Genomic DNA, 17746 nt, shown 5'->3' with positions numbered 1-17746 from the left:
TAGAGGTAAGAGAAGTCTCTGTCATTCAGCAGTTGGTTACGATCTGTTCACGGTTTCTGCATCTCTTGTGAATATGATTTATCATATCCCTCAAGCTTGAGACTCCCACCACCTCAGATGCACCATTCATGTCTATTTGAGTTTGAAACTGCGCACTGTTATTTTCATATTTTTTTTTAATGTGCACGGATATACGCTAAATCCACTGTCCTGTTTGGGATTCAGCAGCAGGAGTGAAGTGCATGGACCGTTGCCTTATTGGTTGGAATGCAAGAGTCTGAGCATGCTATGATTGCAGCCAAAGAACGTTATGGTGAAATGATCGATTATGGTGTCATATACACTGCTCAAAAAAATAAAGGGAACACTAAAATAACACATCCTAGATCTGAATGAATGAATTTTCTTTACATAGTTGAATGTGCTGACAACAAAATCACACAAATTATCAATGGAAGTCAAATTTATCAACCCATGGAGGTCTGGATTTGGAGTCACTCAAAATTAAAGTGGAAAACCACACTACAGGCTGATCCAACTTTGATGTGATGTCCTTAAAACAAGTCAAAATGAGGCTCAGTAGTGTGTGTGTGTGGCCTCCACGTGCCTGTATGACCTCCCTACAACGCCTGGGCATGCTCCTGATGAGGTGGCGGATGGTCTCCTGAGGGATCTCCTCCCAGACCTGGACTAAAGCATCCGCCAACTCCTGGACAGTCTGTGGTGCAACGTGGCGTTGGTGGATGGAGCGAGACATGAGGTCCCAGATGTGCTCAATTGGATTCAGGTCTGGGGAACGGGAGGTCCATAGTATCAATGCCTTCCTCTTGCAAGAACTGCTGACACACTCCAGCCACATGAGGTCTAGCATTGTCTTGCATTGTCTCACAAGGGGTCTGAGGATCTCATCTCGGTACCTAATGGCAGTCAGGCTACCTCTGGCGAGCACATGGAGGCCCCCCAAAGAAATGCCACTCCACACCATGACTGACCCACCGCCAAACCGGTCATGCTGGAGGATGTTGCAGGCAGCAGAACGTTCTCCACGGCGTCTCCAGACTCTGTCACGTCTGTCACGTGCTCAGTGTGAACCTGCTTTCATCTGTGAAGAGCACAGGGCGCCAGTGGCGAATTTGCCAATCTTGGTGTTCTCTGGCAAATGCCAAACGTCCTGCACGGTGTTGGGCTGTAAGCACAACCCCCACCTGTGGACGTCGGGCCCTCATACCACCCTCATGGAGTCTGTTTCTGACCGTTTGAGCAGACACATGCACATTTGTGGCCTGCTGGAGGTCATTTTGCAGTGCTCCTCCTGCTCCTCCTTGCACAAAGGCGGAGGTAGCGGTCCTGCTGCTGGGTTGTTGCCCTCCTACGGCCTCCTCCACGTCTCCTGATGTACTGGCCTGTCTCCTGGTAGCGCCTCCATGCTCTGGACACTACGCTGACAGACACAGCAAACCTTCTTGCCACAGCTCGCATTGATGTGCCATCCTGGATGAGCTGCACTACCTGAGCCACTTGTGTGGGTTGTAGACTCCTTCTCATGCTACCACTAGAGTGAAGGCACCGCCAGCATTCAAAAGTGACCAAAACATCAGCCAGGAAGCATAGGAACTGAGAAGTGGTCTGTGGTCACCACCTGCAGAACCACTCCTTTATTGAGGGTGTCTTGCTAATTGCCTATAATTTCCACCTGTTGTCTATTCCATTTGCACAACAGCATGTGAAATTTATTGTCAATCAGTGTTGCTTCCTAAGTGGACAGTTTGATTTCACAGAAGTGTGATTGACTTGGAGTTACATTGTGTTGTTTAAGTGTTCCCTTTTTTTTATTTTTGAGCAGTGTATCAATATGGGGTGGGAGAATGGTGGCTAACCACACACACACACACACACACACACACACACACACACACAGTTATAGGCTACTTAAATATAATAACCATTTTGAACAGAAGCAACCCACCGCCTGCTGTTTGCAGTATAGCTAAGTCAGTACAAGGATAACTGGTCTCAGTAGCTTGCAAACATCAATATTGATTCTCCTGTTGAAGACAAAAGAACGTGTCACACAGATGATAAATGTTAGGCCTCTCAGCCCGGTCCTAGCCTACAGGGACAGCTGGACCATAAAAATGACATTGTTTTCATTTTTACGAGTGCATGTGTTATGATTGATCACTTGAGAGAATGGCAACGTAAACATGACCTTGAACACTGATGACAGCTAGAGGTGCAGGGTGTGGCTGCGGTTAGGTCTGGACTGCAGGCTTTAGGCCCAGGCTATATATCCTGCCCTATATGCTGCCCTCTTTCACTTGGTTTCCCTATTCACTCATTTCCACTCCCTCCTTCCTGTTCCTCATTTGCCCTCATTAATCAGACTATTCTTTCTTCCCTTCCTGTTGTGGCTGTACGCATGCAGGCCATTATGTGTACAACCTATGGGGAAAGATAAACATTCTGTGACATTAAAGAGGCTACTTTCCCTGCTTTTCAACTAAACCATTAGAGGACCAATAGTGGCCCTCATTGAAGCAGGCAAGCAGCCAGGGAACTCAAAACGTAGTGTATTTGAGTTTTAAAAACGCTTCAAAAGTTTATCATTTCTGTTTTTGAAATTTCAGACTTGATTTGTCGTAAAGAAAAATGTATCCTACAAAAATGTCCATGAATTATAATCCACATAATAATTCACATTCCCTGTTGCTGCAGAAATGTTTTCCTGCCGTAGCGAATTGGTTTAAATTAAGAGCCGACATATGCATGGACCTGTAACAGTATGTAGACACAGAATGGTCATGGTCCGTCAGTACGGCGACCAGAACACCTCTTAATCAGTCTGTCATCATCATCATCCTGCCTTTGTAGTTCTCTTCCTTGATGGTATCCTGTAGTTCTCTTCCTTGATGGTATCCTGTAGTTCTCTTCCTTGATGGTATCGAGGCAAAGGTCTGTTTTTATTACTGTCTGGAGCTATGATGGACATGCTGGACATGATGGGTGTGCCCATAAAACATGATCTATAGTTCGAACAGAGCATATGCCTTTAAACATGGCTCCAGTGCAGATCAGAGCCGTACCTACAGTATACAGTACCAGTCAAAAGTTTGGACACACCTACTCATTCAAGGGTTTTTCTTTATTTTTACTATTTTCTACATTGTAGAATAATAGTGACGACATCATAAATATGAAATAACACATATGGAATCATGTAGTAACCAAAAAAGTGTTAAACAAATCAAAATATATTTTATATTTGAGATTCTTCAAAGTAGCCACCCTTTGCCTTTATGACAGCTTTGCACACTCTTGGCATTCTCTTAACCCGCTTCACCTGGAATGCTTTTCCAACAGTCTTGAAGGAGTTCCCACATATGCTGAGCACTTGTTGGCTGCTTTTCCTTCACTCTGCGGTCCAACTAACTTTCTCAATTGGTTTGAGGTCGGGTGATTGTGGAGGCCAGGTCATCTGATGCAGCACTCCATCACTCTCCTAACTTGGTCAAATAGCCCTTACACAGCCTGAAGGTGTGTTGGGTCATTGTCCAGTTGAAAACAAATGATAGTCCCACGAAGTGAAAACCAGATGGGATGGCGTATCACTGCAGAATACTGTGGTAGCCATGCTGGTTAAGTGTGCCTTGAATTCTAAATAAATCACAGACAGTGTCACCAGCAAAGCACCATCACACCACTTCCATGCTTCACGGTGGGAACCACACATGCAGAGATAATCTGTTCACCTACTCTACGTCTCACAAAGACACGGTGTTTGGAATCAAAATCTCAAATTTGGCCTCATCAGACCAAAGGACAGATTTCCACCAGTCTAATGTCCATTGCTCGTGTTTCTTGGTCCAAGCAAGTCTCTTCTTCTTATTGGTGTCCTTTAGTAGTGGTTTCTTTGCAGCAATTCGACCATGAAGGCCTGATTCACACAGTCTCCTCTGAACAGTTGATGTTGAGATGTTGAGATGTGTTACTTGAAGTCTGTGAAGCATTTATTTGGCCTGCAATTTCTGAGGCTGGTAACTCTAATGAACTTAGGTAACTCTGGGTCTTCCTTTCCTGTGGCGGTCCTCATAAGAGGCAGTCATCATAGTGCATCATGGTTTTTGCGACTGCTCTTGAAGAAACTTAAAAAGTTATTGAAATGTTCAGTATTGACTTACCTTCATGTCTTAAAGTAATGGTGGACTGCCATTTCTCTTTGCTTATTTGAACTGTTCTTGCCATAAATGGACTTGGTCTTTTACCAAATAGGGCTATCTTCTGTATATCACCCCTACCTTGTCACAACACAACTGATTGGCTCAAATGGAGGATAGAAATTCCACAAATTAACTTTTAACAAGGTACACCTGTTAAAACTTGGTGATTCCATATATGTTATTTCATAGTTTTGATGTCTTCACTATTATTTTACAATGTAGAAATTGTAAAAATAAAGAACAAACATTTGAAGGAGGAGGTGTGTCCAAACTTTTGCCTGGTACTGTATATAAAGGCTCCCAGAAGGTAATGTAGACTCCTAGTTCCAGACCAGGAACTCTAGTCCCATTGCTTTACCTCAAGTTAAACAATCAACCCACCTATTTCAAAGGGGTTATTGTAGCACCTGGACTTGAATATCCTTTTGACACTACTGGGCCAAGCCGAGCCGGAAGAACAGAATGGTTCTGGTTGGCCCTATAGTGTAAATCGGGTGTAGATATCCCTCCAGACCAGGTGTGCTGCAGCAGTCAGTCAGTCCCTCCATGCTCTTCTACGGTAAGTAGGTCGGGCCTCATCCAGTAGTCCAGAGAGGAGACAGGGGTTGGTGATTTTAGTTTAACATGCTCATCACTTCCCTAGCCCCCATAAGCCCCTTCTGTCAAAGCTTCATAGCACCCAGCCCAGCAGCTGGTTAGGTTTCTCTTTTCCCCCTAGCCCAACCATTGGCCTTGCAACATGGAAGCCATTTTGGATCCTACTTCAATGTACTGCAGTCCCATTTAATGCTTGGTCTCTGTGTAACAAACAGTGAGTTTGATGTGTGTTTCTCTCTCTTCTCTGCAGGACCCGGGGCCCATGCCTCCCTCCCCCATCCTGGGACAGAAGCCTCTGCAGTTAATTGAGATCAAAGCCAGGGGGCGCTTCGGCTGCGTGTGGAAGGCTCAGTTGCTCAACGATTACGTGGCTGTCAAAATATTCCCCATTCAGGTACAGTAATGTAACCACTAACTACCACTAGTAGCAGGACAGAGGGCTGTGTGGAGGCTTTTCCTGCTTCTTTGGAAGAGAGAAGAGAGCGTCATCAGTCTTAAAGCTCCAGGCCCTAGGTAAATCCTCCTGGGCTGACCAGCCCCCTACTTTAGAGGCCAATCACTAAGCCCACAGTGGCCTTGATTGACCGCTGAGCACCAACTGACATTACAGAACATACATTATTATTCTATTTTTAAATAACAATTTATTTGTTTATTTTTTATGTCTAATAGGAATCCAAAACCCATTCTCAGTTGATATTGTACATCTTGAATAGTTTTCTGTGTGTTTGGCGTCCTCAGGACAAGCAGTCATGGCAGAACGAGTATGAGATCTACAACCTGAGCGGGATGAGGCATGAGAACCTGCTCCACTTCCTGGGAGCAGAGAAGAGGGGTAACAACATGGACATAGAGCTGTGGCTGATCACAGCCTACCACGAGAAGGTATAGCCCCCCCTGCTGGTCAGAGGATCACAGCACAAACAAAGCAAATTAAATCACAACTCATTCAACGTTGTCTTGCTAGAATTTAAAATGTATCCCAAGACATCAACCGTCTTTGTGAAAATGCAAGTCTATGTAGCAACACTGGTCCAGTATTTATTAACAGGACTAACTTAGATAGAGCTGTTTCTTCCTATTTTTCAGAAAACACTAGAATGGTCTTTATCTGTGTTGAATATATCTGCCCTCTAGTGGTTAGAGGTAGAACAATCAGCTGGCATTACGTCAGATGGCAAGGTGAGCCACATTTGCTAGGTGCTGTTATATTAACTGGTTGTCTGCCTCCATCTCCAGGGCTCGTTGACAGACTATCTGAAGGCCAACGTGTTGTCGTGGAGCGAGCTGTGCCACATAGCCCAGACCACGGCTCGAGGCCTGGCCTACCTCCATGAAGACATCCCTGGTCTGAAGGACGGACACAAGCCAGCCATCGCCCACAGGTCAGCTCCCTGCTCTCCCATCCTCCCTGGTCTCCTATCTCTATGTTTGTGTTCCTTTATCATTACACTGCCATTAAAGACCTGTTCTATGATGTTCTTTTCAATCCACTGCCTTCTTTCACTTACCCCACCCCCAAAAAATCTATTTCTGTTTCCAGAAATACACAACATTCATTATGTTAAATGATTGGTGTCTTTCCTCTCCCACACTGTCTGTTGTCTCATTGGTGAGTTTCTGTTTTGCTGTGATCCACAGGGACATCAAGAGTAAGAATATCCTTCTGAAGTCCAACCTGACGGCCTGCATCGCTGACTTTGGCCTGGCCCAGAGGTTTGAGGCTGGGAAATCCGCTGGGGACACGCATGGACAGGTGAGTGATGGGAGGAATGGTTGTGGAAGTGGTAGTCCAGACTCCATGATGTTCTAAAAGGCTGTAAAAACGTCAGCATACCTCAACGTTCATGTTACAAAGAAAAAAACATCATACATTGTTCATCTGTTCAGCACTGGCAGAACTCTGTATTCCCAGGTATCAGATTGACACAATTGCATGTAAATTGTCCAAAACAGGCAGGACCACCGATTGAGATCTGATCTCTAACCTGTGTGTGTGTGCGTCTGTTCATTGCAGGTGGGCACCCGGAGGTACATGGCCCCTGAGGTGCTGGAGGGGGCCATCAACTTCCAGCGGGACTCGTTCTTGAGGATAGACATGTATGCCCTGGGACTGGTGCTGTGGGAACTGGCCGCACGCTGCAAGGCTGCTGATGGTAAGAACACACTCCATGGAAGGACCATAGAGTAGGAGTGGCCCACGCAGAGTAGGAGTGGCCCACGCAGAGTAGGAGTGGCCCACGCAGAGTAGGAGTGGCCCACGCAGAGTAGGAGTGGCCCACGCAGAGTAGGAGTGGCCAACTCTCTTCCAGTCTTCCTTGCATACTCTCTGGAGAGCTACCCTACTGCAGGATTTTGTTCCAGCTTTACTCGGAACCTTGATTAGCTAAATCAGGTGTAGGGCTGGAGCAGAAGCCAGCATACACAGTATCTCTCCAGGAGGGGGGGTGTCCTTTCCTGCACTACCATAGTTCTAGTGTCTAATCAGGGAATTCTGTCTGGATTCTGTCTGTCTGGTTCCATGGAGCCGTATTGACCTGGCCTAACCCGGGTTGTTGTGTCGGGGGTCAGCATGTGGAATGCCCTGCATGACATCTGGTTATCACTGGAGGTCAACTCTGGGTTAGAGCCTGGTCAGAGCAACTCACTGCCGCGGCCCCGAGGGAGACCTCCACTGGTCAAGAGCTGTTAGACAACACAAAGCATCAGCTCTGAATACCTTAGGAAAAAAACTCAGAGATCACTAATTGTGTTTAGATCACTGTTTTTTCTTTATTAGCTGAAAGTAATGACTGGTATATTGATTGCATTTTGTGAATGTTTTTTCTTTGTGGTGTGGTGTTGAGGTAACCGTCTGCTGTGTGTTATTTCAGGACCAGTGGATGAGTACATGCTGCCGTTTGAGGAGGAGATTGGCCAGCACCCGTCTCTGGAAGACATGCAGGATGTTGTAGTTCACAAAAAGCTGAGGCCCATGCTCAGGGAGTGCTGGCAGAAACACGCTGTGAGTAGAACCTATACACCATGTATCTTAACCAATCAAACATCGTGACCTGACTGAAGGGGTAGTAGTACCGTGACTACTACAAACGACCAAAACCCATTGTCATGCAACAGTAAGGAGATGTAGGACAGTGCCTTCAGTATTCACACCCCTTTGTTTTGTTACAAAGTGGGATTACAATTGATTTAATTGTAAAAAAAAAATGAACAAAAAATGTTTATTGTCAACGATCTACACAGTACTCTGTCAAAGTGGAAGAAAAATTCTAACATTTGTCAAAGATTTATGAGTAATAAAACACTGATATACACTACCGTTCAAAAGTTTGGGGTCACTTAAAAATGTCCTTGTTTTTGAAAGAAAATCACGTTTTTTTGGTCATTAAAATAACATCAAATTGATCAGAAATACAGTGTAGACATTGTTAATGTTGTAAATGACTATTGTAGCTGGAATCGGTTGATTAGAAAACCCTTTTGCAATTATGTTAGCACAGCTGAAAACTTTAGACTAGTTGAATATCTGGAGCATCAGCAATTTTGGGTCCAATTACAGGTTCAAAATGGCCAGAAACAAAGGACTTTCTTCTGAAACTCGTCAGTCTATTCTTGTTCTAAGAAATGAAGGCTATTCCATGTGAGAAATTGCCAAGAACCTGAAGATCTCGTACAACGCTGTGTACTACTCCCTTCACAGAACAGCGCAAATTGACTCTAACCAGAATAAAAAGAGGAGTGGGAGGCCCCGGTGCACAACTGAGCAAAAGGACAAGTACATTAGAGTGTCTAGTTTGAGAAACAGATGCCTCACAAGTCCTCAACTGGCAGCTTCATTAAATACTACCCACAAAACACCAGTCTCAACGTCAACACTGAAGAGGCGACTCCGAGGTGCTGGCCTTCTAGGCAGGGTTCCTCTGTCCAGTGTCTGTGTTCTGTTGCTCATCTTAATATTTTATTTTTATTGGCCAGTCTGAGATATGGCTTTTTCTTTACAACTCATCCTGGAGTCACCTCTTCAATGTTGACGCTGAGACTGGTGTTTTGCGGGCCTCATGGTGAAATCCCTGAGCGGTTTCCTTCCCCTCCGGTAACTGAGTTAGGAAGGACACCTGTATCTTTGTATTGACTGGGTGTATTGATACACCATCCAAAGTGTAATTAATAACTTCACCATACTCAAAGGGATATTCAGTGTCTGCATTTTTATTTCTACCCATCTACCAATAGGTTCCCTTTGCGAGGAATTGAAAAACCTCTGGTCTTTGTGGTTGAATCTGTGTTTAAGATTCACTTCTCGACTGAGGGACCTTACAGATAATTGTTTGTGTGGGGTACAGAGATGAGAGTCATTCAAAAATCATGTTAATTAAACACTGTTATTGCACACAGAGTGAGTCCATGCAACTTATTATGTGATTTGTTAAGCACATTTCTACCATGACCCATGGCACTGCTTACCTCATCCGTTTATGCCTTGACTACGGTTAGCTAAGACGGGTTGTCTGAATCGCTACTGTCTGCAGAGCATCCTAACGCGAGCCCAACGCAGACACTTATTGATCGTAGAATTATATCTTTCTACTATTTTTTTAGTCTAGAAGATAGTGTCCATTTCTGTCTGAAATGTTTGCTGAGTGGCCTCCTCCTCACAGTTTCTCAATGTCTCCTACCAGATCTGTTTCCCCTCTTGTGGATCTGTAACAGTAGATTAGTTAACTTAATGGTCTCTGGTCTCTCTCTCTCCACCATGACGCACCATGGGCCTCGCTCGATGTGTGTCATTGTGCCCTTGTGTCGCCGAGGGTAACCGTGTGTGTGTGTGTTCTGTCCCTCCCAGGGCCTGACCATGCTGTGTGAGACCATCGAGGAGTGCTGGGACCACGAGGCGGAAGCGCGCTTGTCGGCAGGGTGCGTGGAGGAGCGCATGGTGCAGATGCAGCGTCTCAACAACGTCACCGCACCCGAGGAGATCGTCACAGTCGTCACCATGGTGACCAACGTGGACTACCCCCCCAAAGAATCCAGCCTATGACTAGGCTAGGCGTATGAACTGGAGAACAGATCCCAAAGAGACTCGCCTCCCTAAGCAGAAGGTCAGGACTCTTTCCAACGTTCGTCGCTAACTCTGGGACTATACCCAAAGAGGCGCCAAAATAATTTAGTGGACCTGGGTTCATGGAGAATGATCCAGTTTTAAACTGGTTCCTATTGCATTTAGCTACCTGTGTACCTAAAGACTTGCTCATGCCCAGGTCTTTTAAAAGGGGAGGGCATGATGGGGGGTAGGGAGGGGGGACAATCAATCATCTAGACCCCTCACTGAACAAATATTTTTTTTGTCCAGCACCTTGACAATGGACAAAGTCATTTTAAAGTTGACCTTTTGGTTGATATTACCATTTTTTTGTAAAATGAAAGGAAAATGTACTTCCTGGACTGACTTCAGTTTTTTTTTCTAAGAAAAGGCGGAACAGGAGAGAAGAAGAATCGAGACACACAGTTAACTTCATTCAGTATAAAAAAAAAGGGCAACTTGGTTTTTAAACACATTTGTTGTTTGTGTTTCTCCGAATGACTACTGTAATGCCAATAAGAAACAGCTTCTGAATGTCTGTGTTTCGCTGCTGTACAGAGAGAGAGAGAGAGAGAGAGAGAGAGAGAGAGAACGGCGTAATCAAGGTTATTTATCCGGACCTGCCTCACAGCATTTCTATACAAATAACCATCAACCTCTTGAGTCTCTCAACAAGGTATACCTCAGTTGTACATCCTACAAATAAGTATGTTTTCCTTTTGTAACACTAAAACCACTACAGGACATTGACATTCAGATGACATGTTTGGTAGTGAACCTTTTTCAAATAATGGAGTATGCCAACAAAATGGCCATTCACAAACAAGTGTTTCTGCCTTCTTCATTTCTGTTTGTGTATTTTCTATTTAATGTTGCCCCTGCTATTCAAATGTGACTGTGAGCACCAAAATGTTTAGAACTTTTTAAACATCCCTGAAAATATGAAAATATTTGAGGAAAAATATTTTAAAGCACTTCCCTTTTTAGGTTTGCGGTGTCCACATAATATTAAAAACGCATGCCTTTTTCTGGTTCGTTTTCGAGACTCCGTGTAAAAGTGTGACGCTAATGTCGGTTGTTTGAAACCCCGGTTTGATTTTAAACTAAAATGTCTACAATCCACTGTAACTGTATTGCTCATTCTCCCTGCCATGTTTGTGGTGTTTTCTGTTCGTAGTCTACTATTGTCAGCGTATTTCAATACGTCTCAGGAAGCAATACGTTACTCTACGAACCCCCCCCCCCCTCTCTCTCTCTGCGTTTAGGCTCTGACTCATTCTCGTGCCATTATTTTGGATAACCTAGTCGAGGGGTGCGTACACGAGGTCGTTACGGCTTCTGTGGTTTTCAGGTAGATGTCCATTTAGACAGGTTATCCAGAACATGTCAGGTGTTCTACATTGCTAATGTAGCCATCATGATAAAAAATCGATATGTGTTCACCCTCAGTCTTGTATTCTCCATCACTAACAGCATGTCCACCACTTTGGCTATGTGCTACTGTAGACAACCCATAACAGATTCAAATGGCCAATTGTAGCTTTCAGATTCTAACCAGAAATATTGATCTGTTAGTAGTCCTATTGTAGTTAAACACTGGTGACTCAATTGTGTGCTTCTCTCCACCAGACAGATGTCGTTATATCCTACCACATGAAGAGAGACGTTCAGGGACATAATAACACCATGCTGTTACTGTTTTCACTGGATACAATCAAAGTTGGAATTGACCGTTGCTTTTTGCCATGGCACCAAGTTTCTTTCCCTCTGTGTAGCTTTTGTTTTTAAAATCAATGTAATCGTCTGTTTGTGTTTATTCTCTTGACTTAAAACCAGTACATCCTCTCTGGCAAGAACTGTATGCCAACTCAATAGTGCAACAACATGTAAGTTATCATGTAAGTTCTGGATTTAAAGGGGTCACGGCCTCTGTAGGACTAACACCGTGTAGCTCAGGGTTTCTTATTCTCTGACTGACTGACATCTATGCTACTCTTGCTATTCCTCTCTAACCAGAGCCACTCTGATTCAGGAGTGTAGACACGGGGAGCCAACAGAAGAGCAATCTTCAAAAACAGGGGGAGGCAGATTTGCAACCGCTGCCATTTTGACATGTACAAGAGGAAAGTCAAATCCAATCTGTTTGCATCCATATTTTGTTCCACAATATCTTTTTAGGAACACTACTGCTGTGCTGATACTCTATCTCCCTAAACAGATACTTCCCTCTGGCCTCAGAAGGTTTCTAGGATTCTTTCATGTCAAACAAGCTACTTCTATGACACAGTCATGTTCTTAAGGAGGCACACAGTGCATGTCGCCTACATTGTAGTATATCCCTTAACATAAGCCAAACCCCTCTATGACAGCAGATGACTGGGATGGAAAATGCACAGTATGTACATATGAATGTTGTTTTAGATAGTGATTTTAGCATGAGGTTGTTTTTATGGTCTCAAAGTGAAAAACGAAAACAATCCTTTATCATGTTAATAATATTCCAAAAAATAATTTAATGTTCATTTTATATGTAATTGTATTGTAAAAAAAAAAAAAAATGGTTTTATTAATTTATGTCAAGGCCCAGACAATGCTCACTTCTCTTTCAAAGGAAAATGTCCTATAATGGAGTATGCCAACAAAATGGCCATTCACAAACAAGTGTTTCTGCCTTCTTCATTTCTGAAAACGTATTGTTAATATATAGGCTAGCAAAGACTCCCTGGATTGGCTCATTCATTACCTCAGACCAATCAGACAGACGTCCTAGCTGTCAACTCAACCTTCCCACAACATTGATCAGTGTTGGCAGATTGTATGGTGTGACCATAGACCTGTGTAGTTAACAGTGCTGTGGGGATATGAGATTTGACAAGCTACAGAGTTTTTCTTTTAACATTTTCTATGTTATGGTGACGCATTATTTTTCGTCATCACAACAGAATTGGTGTCACTGTAACTGAGGTTTGTGTTACCTGCCGATATTCTCACCGTGGTCATAAATGGTCATCCTGCTATCGAAATAAACATGACATAATTTCCTTTGTTTTGTATTTAACAAAACCGTTTCAGGGCTTGGTTGGAAGTGATAGTTAAATATTGTACAGAAGACATTTTATGCCATTTCTCCCCCTAAAATAAAGTACAGTGACTGCTCTGAACAATGTGTACCGTCTGTTTTATCATCTCTCTACTGCAGGGTTAGAGTCAGTTCTGAGCATGAAAAACACAGGTGCACTGTCCTGGGAGCAATGAAAAATATGCAACAACATTCATCCAATGTTTATCCACCACCTGTGCAAACCCATGAATGTGCGTATGGCTTTGAATGAATGTCACAACTGTCCTGCTGATTTAGGATATAGATTTTGAGAATTGGACCGATTCATGCAGTCCCTCATCTCTCTGGCTGGAAGAATTTCTGATGCAATGCTGAAGTACAGTAAATTAAATCAAATTTTATTGGTCACATGCAGATGTTAATGCGAGTGTAGCGAAATGCTTGTGCTTCTAGTTCCGACAATGCAGTAATATCTAACAAGTAATATAACAATTTCACAACAACTACCTTATACACACAAAATGTAAAGGGATGAATAAGAACATGTACATATAAATATATGGATGAGCGATGGCCGTGCAGCATAGGCAAGATGCAGTAGATGGTATAGAATACACGTTACAGTTGAAGTCGGAAGTTAACATACACTTAGGTTGGAGTTATTAAAACTCGTTTTTCAACCACTCCACTAATTTCTTGTTAACAAACTATAGTTTTGGCAAGTCGGTTAGGACATCTACTTTGTGCAATACACAAGTAATTTTCCCAACAATTGTTTACAGACAGATTATTGTACTTATAATTCACTGTATCACAATTCCAGTGGGTCAGAAGTTTACATACACTAAGTTGACTGTGCCTTTAAACAGCTTGGAAAATTCCAGAAAATGATGTCATGGCTTTAAAAGCTTCTGACAGGCAAATTTACATAATTTGAGTCAATTGGAGGTGTACCTGTGGATGTATTTCAAGGCCTACCTTCAAACTCAGTGCCTCTTTGCTTGACATCATGGGAAAATCAAAAGAAATCATCCAAGACCTCAGAAAAAGATTGTAGACCTCCACAAGTCTGGTTCATCCTTGGGAGCAATTTCCAAACGCCTGAAGGTACCACGTTCATCTGTACAAACAATAGTACGCAAGTTTATACACCATGGGACCACGCAGCCGTCATACCTCTCAGGAAGGAGACACGTCCTGTCTCCTAGAGATTAACGTACTTTGGTGAGAAGTGCAAATCAATCCCAGAACAACAAAGGACCTTGTGAAAATGCGGTAGGAAACAGGTACAAAATTATCTATATCCACGATAAAACAAATCCTATATCGAAATCCTACTCAGTAAGGAAGAAGCCACTGCTCCAAAACCGCCATATAAAAGCCAGACTATGGTATGCAACTGCACATGGGGACAAAGATCATACTTTTTGGAGAAATGTCCTCTGGTCTGATGAAACAAAAATAGAACTGTTTGGCCATAATGACCATCATTATATTTGGAGGAAAAAAGGCGAGGCTTGCAAGCTGAAGAACACCCATCCCAACCGTGAAGCACGGGGGTGGCAGCATCATGTTGTGGGGGTGCTTTGCTGCAGGAGAGACTGGTGCACTTCACAAAATAGATGGCATCATGAGGGAGGAAAATTATGTGGATATATTGAAGCAACATCTCAAGACATCAGTTAGGAAGTTAAAGCTTAGTTGCAAATGGGTCTTCCAAATGGACAATGACCCCAAGCATACTTCCAAAGTTGTGGTAAAATGGCTTAAGGACAACAAAGTTAAGGTATTGGAGTGGTCATCACAAAGCCCTGACCTCAATCCTTTAGAAAATGTGTGGGCAGAACTGAAAAAGTGTGTGCGAGCAAGGAGGCCTACAAACCTGACTCAGTTACACCAGCTCTGTCAGGAGGAATGGGCCCAAATTCACCCAACTTATTGTGGGAAGCTTGTGGAAGGCTACCTGAAACGTTTGACCCAAGTTAAACAATTTAAAGGCAATGCTACCAAATACTAATTGAGTGTATGTAAGTTTCTGACCCACTGGGAAGGTGACGAAATAAATAAAATCAGAAATAAATCACTCTCTACTATTATTCTTACATTTCACATTCTTAAAATAAAGTGGTGATCCTAACTGACCTAAGACAGGGATTTTTACTAGGGTTAAATGTCAGGAATTGTGAAACTGAGTTCAAATGTATTTGGCTAAGGTGTATGTAAACTTCCGACTTCAACTGTACATATGAGATGAGTAATGTAGGATATGTAGACATTATTAAGGTGCCGTTATTTAAAGTGACTAGTGATACCTTTTATTAAATGTATTGGAGTGGCCAGAGATTTGAGTCTAAGTTTGCAGCAGCCACTCTTTGTAAGTGATGGCTGTTTACCAGTCCGATGGCCTTGAGATCTACGCTGTTTTTCAGTCTCTCGGTCCCAGCTTTGATGCACCTGTCCTGACCTTACCTTCTGGATGATAGCGGGGTGAACAGGCAGTGGCTCGGGTAGTTGTTGTCCTTGATGAGTGTTTTAGGTGACAAGACAAATTTCTTCAGCCTTGGGGGTTAAAGAGGCGCTGTTGTGCCTTCTTCACCACTCTGTCTGTGTGTTTGGACCATTTCAGTTTGGCCGTAATGTGTATGCTGAAGAACTTAACTTTCCATCTTTTCCACTACTGTCCCGTAGATGTGGATGGGGGGGATGCACCCTCTGCTGTTTCCTGAAGTCCACGATCATCTCCTTAGTTTTGTTGACGTTGAGTGAGAGGTTATTTTCCTGACACCACACTCTGAGGGCCCTCACAACCTCCCTGTAGGCCATCTCGTCATTGTTGGTAATCTACCACTGTAGTGTCGTCTGCAAACTTGATGATTGAGTTGGAGGTGTACATGGCCACGCAGTCATGGGTGAACAGGGAGTACAGGAGAGGGCTGAGAACGTACCCTTGTGGGGCCTCAGTGTTGAGGATCAGCGGGTGGAGATGTTTTCTACCCTCACCATCTGGGGGCGGACCGTCAGAAAATCCAGGACCCAGTTGCACAGGGCGGGGTCGAGACCCAAGGTCTCGAGCTTAATGACGAGTTTTGAGGCCACTATGGTGTTAAATGCTGAGCTATAGTCAATGAACAGCATTCTTACATAAGTATTCCTCTTGTCCAGATGGGATTGGGCTGTGTGATGGCGTCGTCTGTGGATCTATTGGGGCGGTAAGCAAATTGGAGTGGATCTAGGGTATCAGGTAGGGTTGAGGTGATATGATCTTTGACTAGTCTCTCAAAGCACTTCATGATGACAGAAGTGAGTGCTACTGGGCGATAGTCATTTAGTTCAGTTATCTTAGCTTTTTGGGAACAGGAACAATGGTGGCCCTCTTGAAGCATGTGGGCACAGCAGACTGGGATAGGGATTGATTGAATATGTCCGTAAACACACCAGCCAGCTGGTCTGCGCATGCTCTGAGGACGCAGCTAGGGATGCCGTCTGGGCCGGCAGCCTTGCGAGGACCTTGCAAGTTTAAATGTTTTACTCACGTTGGCCACGGTGAAGGAGAGCCCACAGGCTTTGGTAGCGGCTGTGTCAGTTGTTTAACTTGTCTGGGAGCAAGACGTCTTACTGTAGATTTCAGCACAACAGGGAGCTGGAGAGTTCCATCTGTTCACTAGGTGGCAGCAAAGCCCATTGCATCTCAGATTCCCTTTCTCACACTATGAGATGGAGGCATGATCCTGATGCTGCAGCAAGTCCCCAACAGTGAATGCTGGGGCTTGATACACTTAAGATGTATGATAACACATACACTTAATATGTATGTATAATAAATAAATACAACGTGTGCACTTTTCTTTGCTTACTAGCATTAACTTCTTTATTGAGGAACAATGTACTTACTATAACTATGATATGTGGTTCTATCACCTCGCTATCTTACAGGTTGACTTTTTAAAAACTGTATAACTAACTGATCAATGCACCATCATACCAGGTAATTTAATGTTTAAAAACAAACATTTATGAAAAAGACATTTGGCTACAGAAGTGCTATTTTTTGCCTATTTCTATATCTTCCGTCAAAATACATTCTGGGTGAGTTATGCCGCATTCAAAACAACTCGGAACTCGTAAATCCCCGATTTCAGTGGGTTCAAGACAACTCGGAACTCCGGAAAATAATCAAAATAGCTCAGACTGTGAAAAATCGTTTTGAAAGATCCTCCAACTCCGAATTCTAAGTCGACAATCTTTCTAGAGCTCCGACTTTCCGGCCTGAATATCACTGACAACATGATTTGACCTCGTTTTTCTTTAGTTCCCATTTGTCGTAAAGCAACATTATTTGCCAAGCCACGCATGACCAGAATGACACACCGACAATCACCAAAGAAAGGCACACTCCATTTATGTTCGAAAAATGAGAAAGGGGCGGAGTTGAACCGTTTTTTGTGCGCAAAGTCGACCTTTAAGATGAATGCATTTATTAACTGTAAATCGCTCTGCATAAGAGCGTCTGCTAAATGACAAAAATCCAAATGTATACACATTATTTACACTATCTATGAAAGTTGTGGGGGGAAATCCTTCAAATGAAATACATTCAATTGATGCATTATGAAGAATGTCCGTCAGTAGTGTACTATAAACACATAAAATAATCACAATATATGAAATAATCAGAATATGCCTGCATTATGGCATGCATCCACCACAATAATTTTGAAGATACTAGAATGTTTCAACATGTCACCCTTTCTAAACCTTGCGTTCTTTTTACATTCTGTTGCATGCTGGGAC

General features: G+C 43.3%; 1 protein-coding gene across 1 annotated transcript in view; it reads left to right on the top strand.

Moving 5' to 3' along the window:
• The window catches only part of LOC110501883 (activin receptor type-2A), a 61640-nt gene extending 48581 nt beyond the window's left edge, over positions 1 to 13059 (top strand). Inside the window, exons 5-11 of the mRNA XM_021579736.3 lie at positions 5065 to 5208; positions 5556 to 5699; positions 6054 to 6199; positions 6456 to 6570; positions 6832 to 6970; positions 7688 to 7818; positions 9658 to 13059. Of these exons, the coding sequence (XP_021435411.3) occupies positions 5065 to 5208; positions 5556 to 5699; positions 6054 to 6199; positions 6456 to 6570; positions 6832 to 6970; positions 7688 to 7818; positions 9658 to 9852 (1014 nt within the window). The 3' untranslated portion in view covers positions 9853 to 13059. The remainder of the gene's footprint in view (positions 1 to 5064; positions 5209 to 5555; positions 5700 to 6053; positions 6200 to 6455; positions 6571 to 6831; positions 6971 to 7687; positions 7819 to 9657) is intronic.
• Positions 13060 to 17746: the final 4687 nt, after the last annotated feature.

Source organism: Oncorhynchus mykiss, chromosome 22 (assembly GCF_057628025.1).
Source record: "Oncorhynchus mykiss isolate SJ-2025 chromosome 22, ASM5762802v1, whole genome shotgun sequence".
In the NCBI taxonomy this organism is placed as follows: domain Eukaryota; kingdom Metazoa; phylum Chordata; class Actinopteri; order Salmoniformes; family Salmonidae; genus Oncorhynchus; species Oncorhynchus mykiss.
Note: the sequence above shows the minus strand (reverse complement) of the source record. Positions and strands in the feature narration are given on the sequence as shown.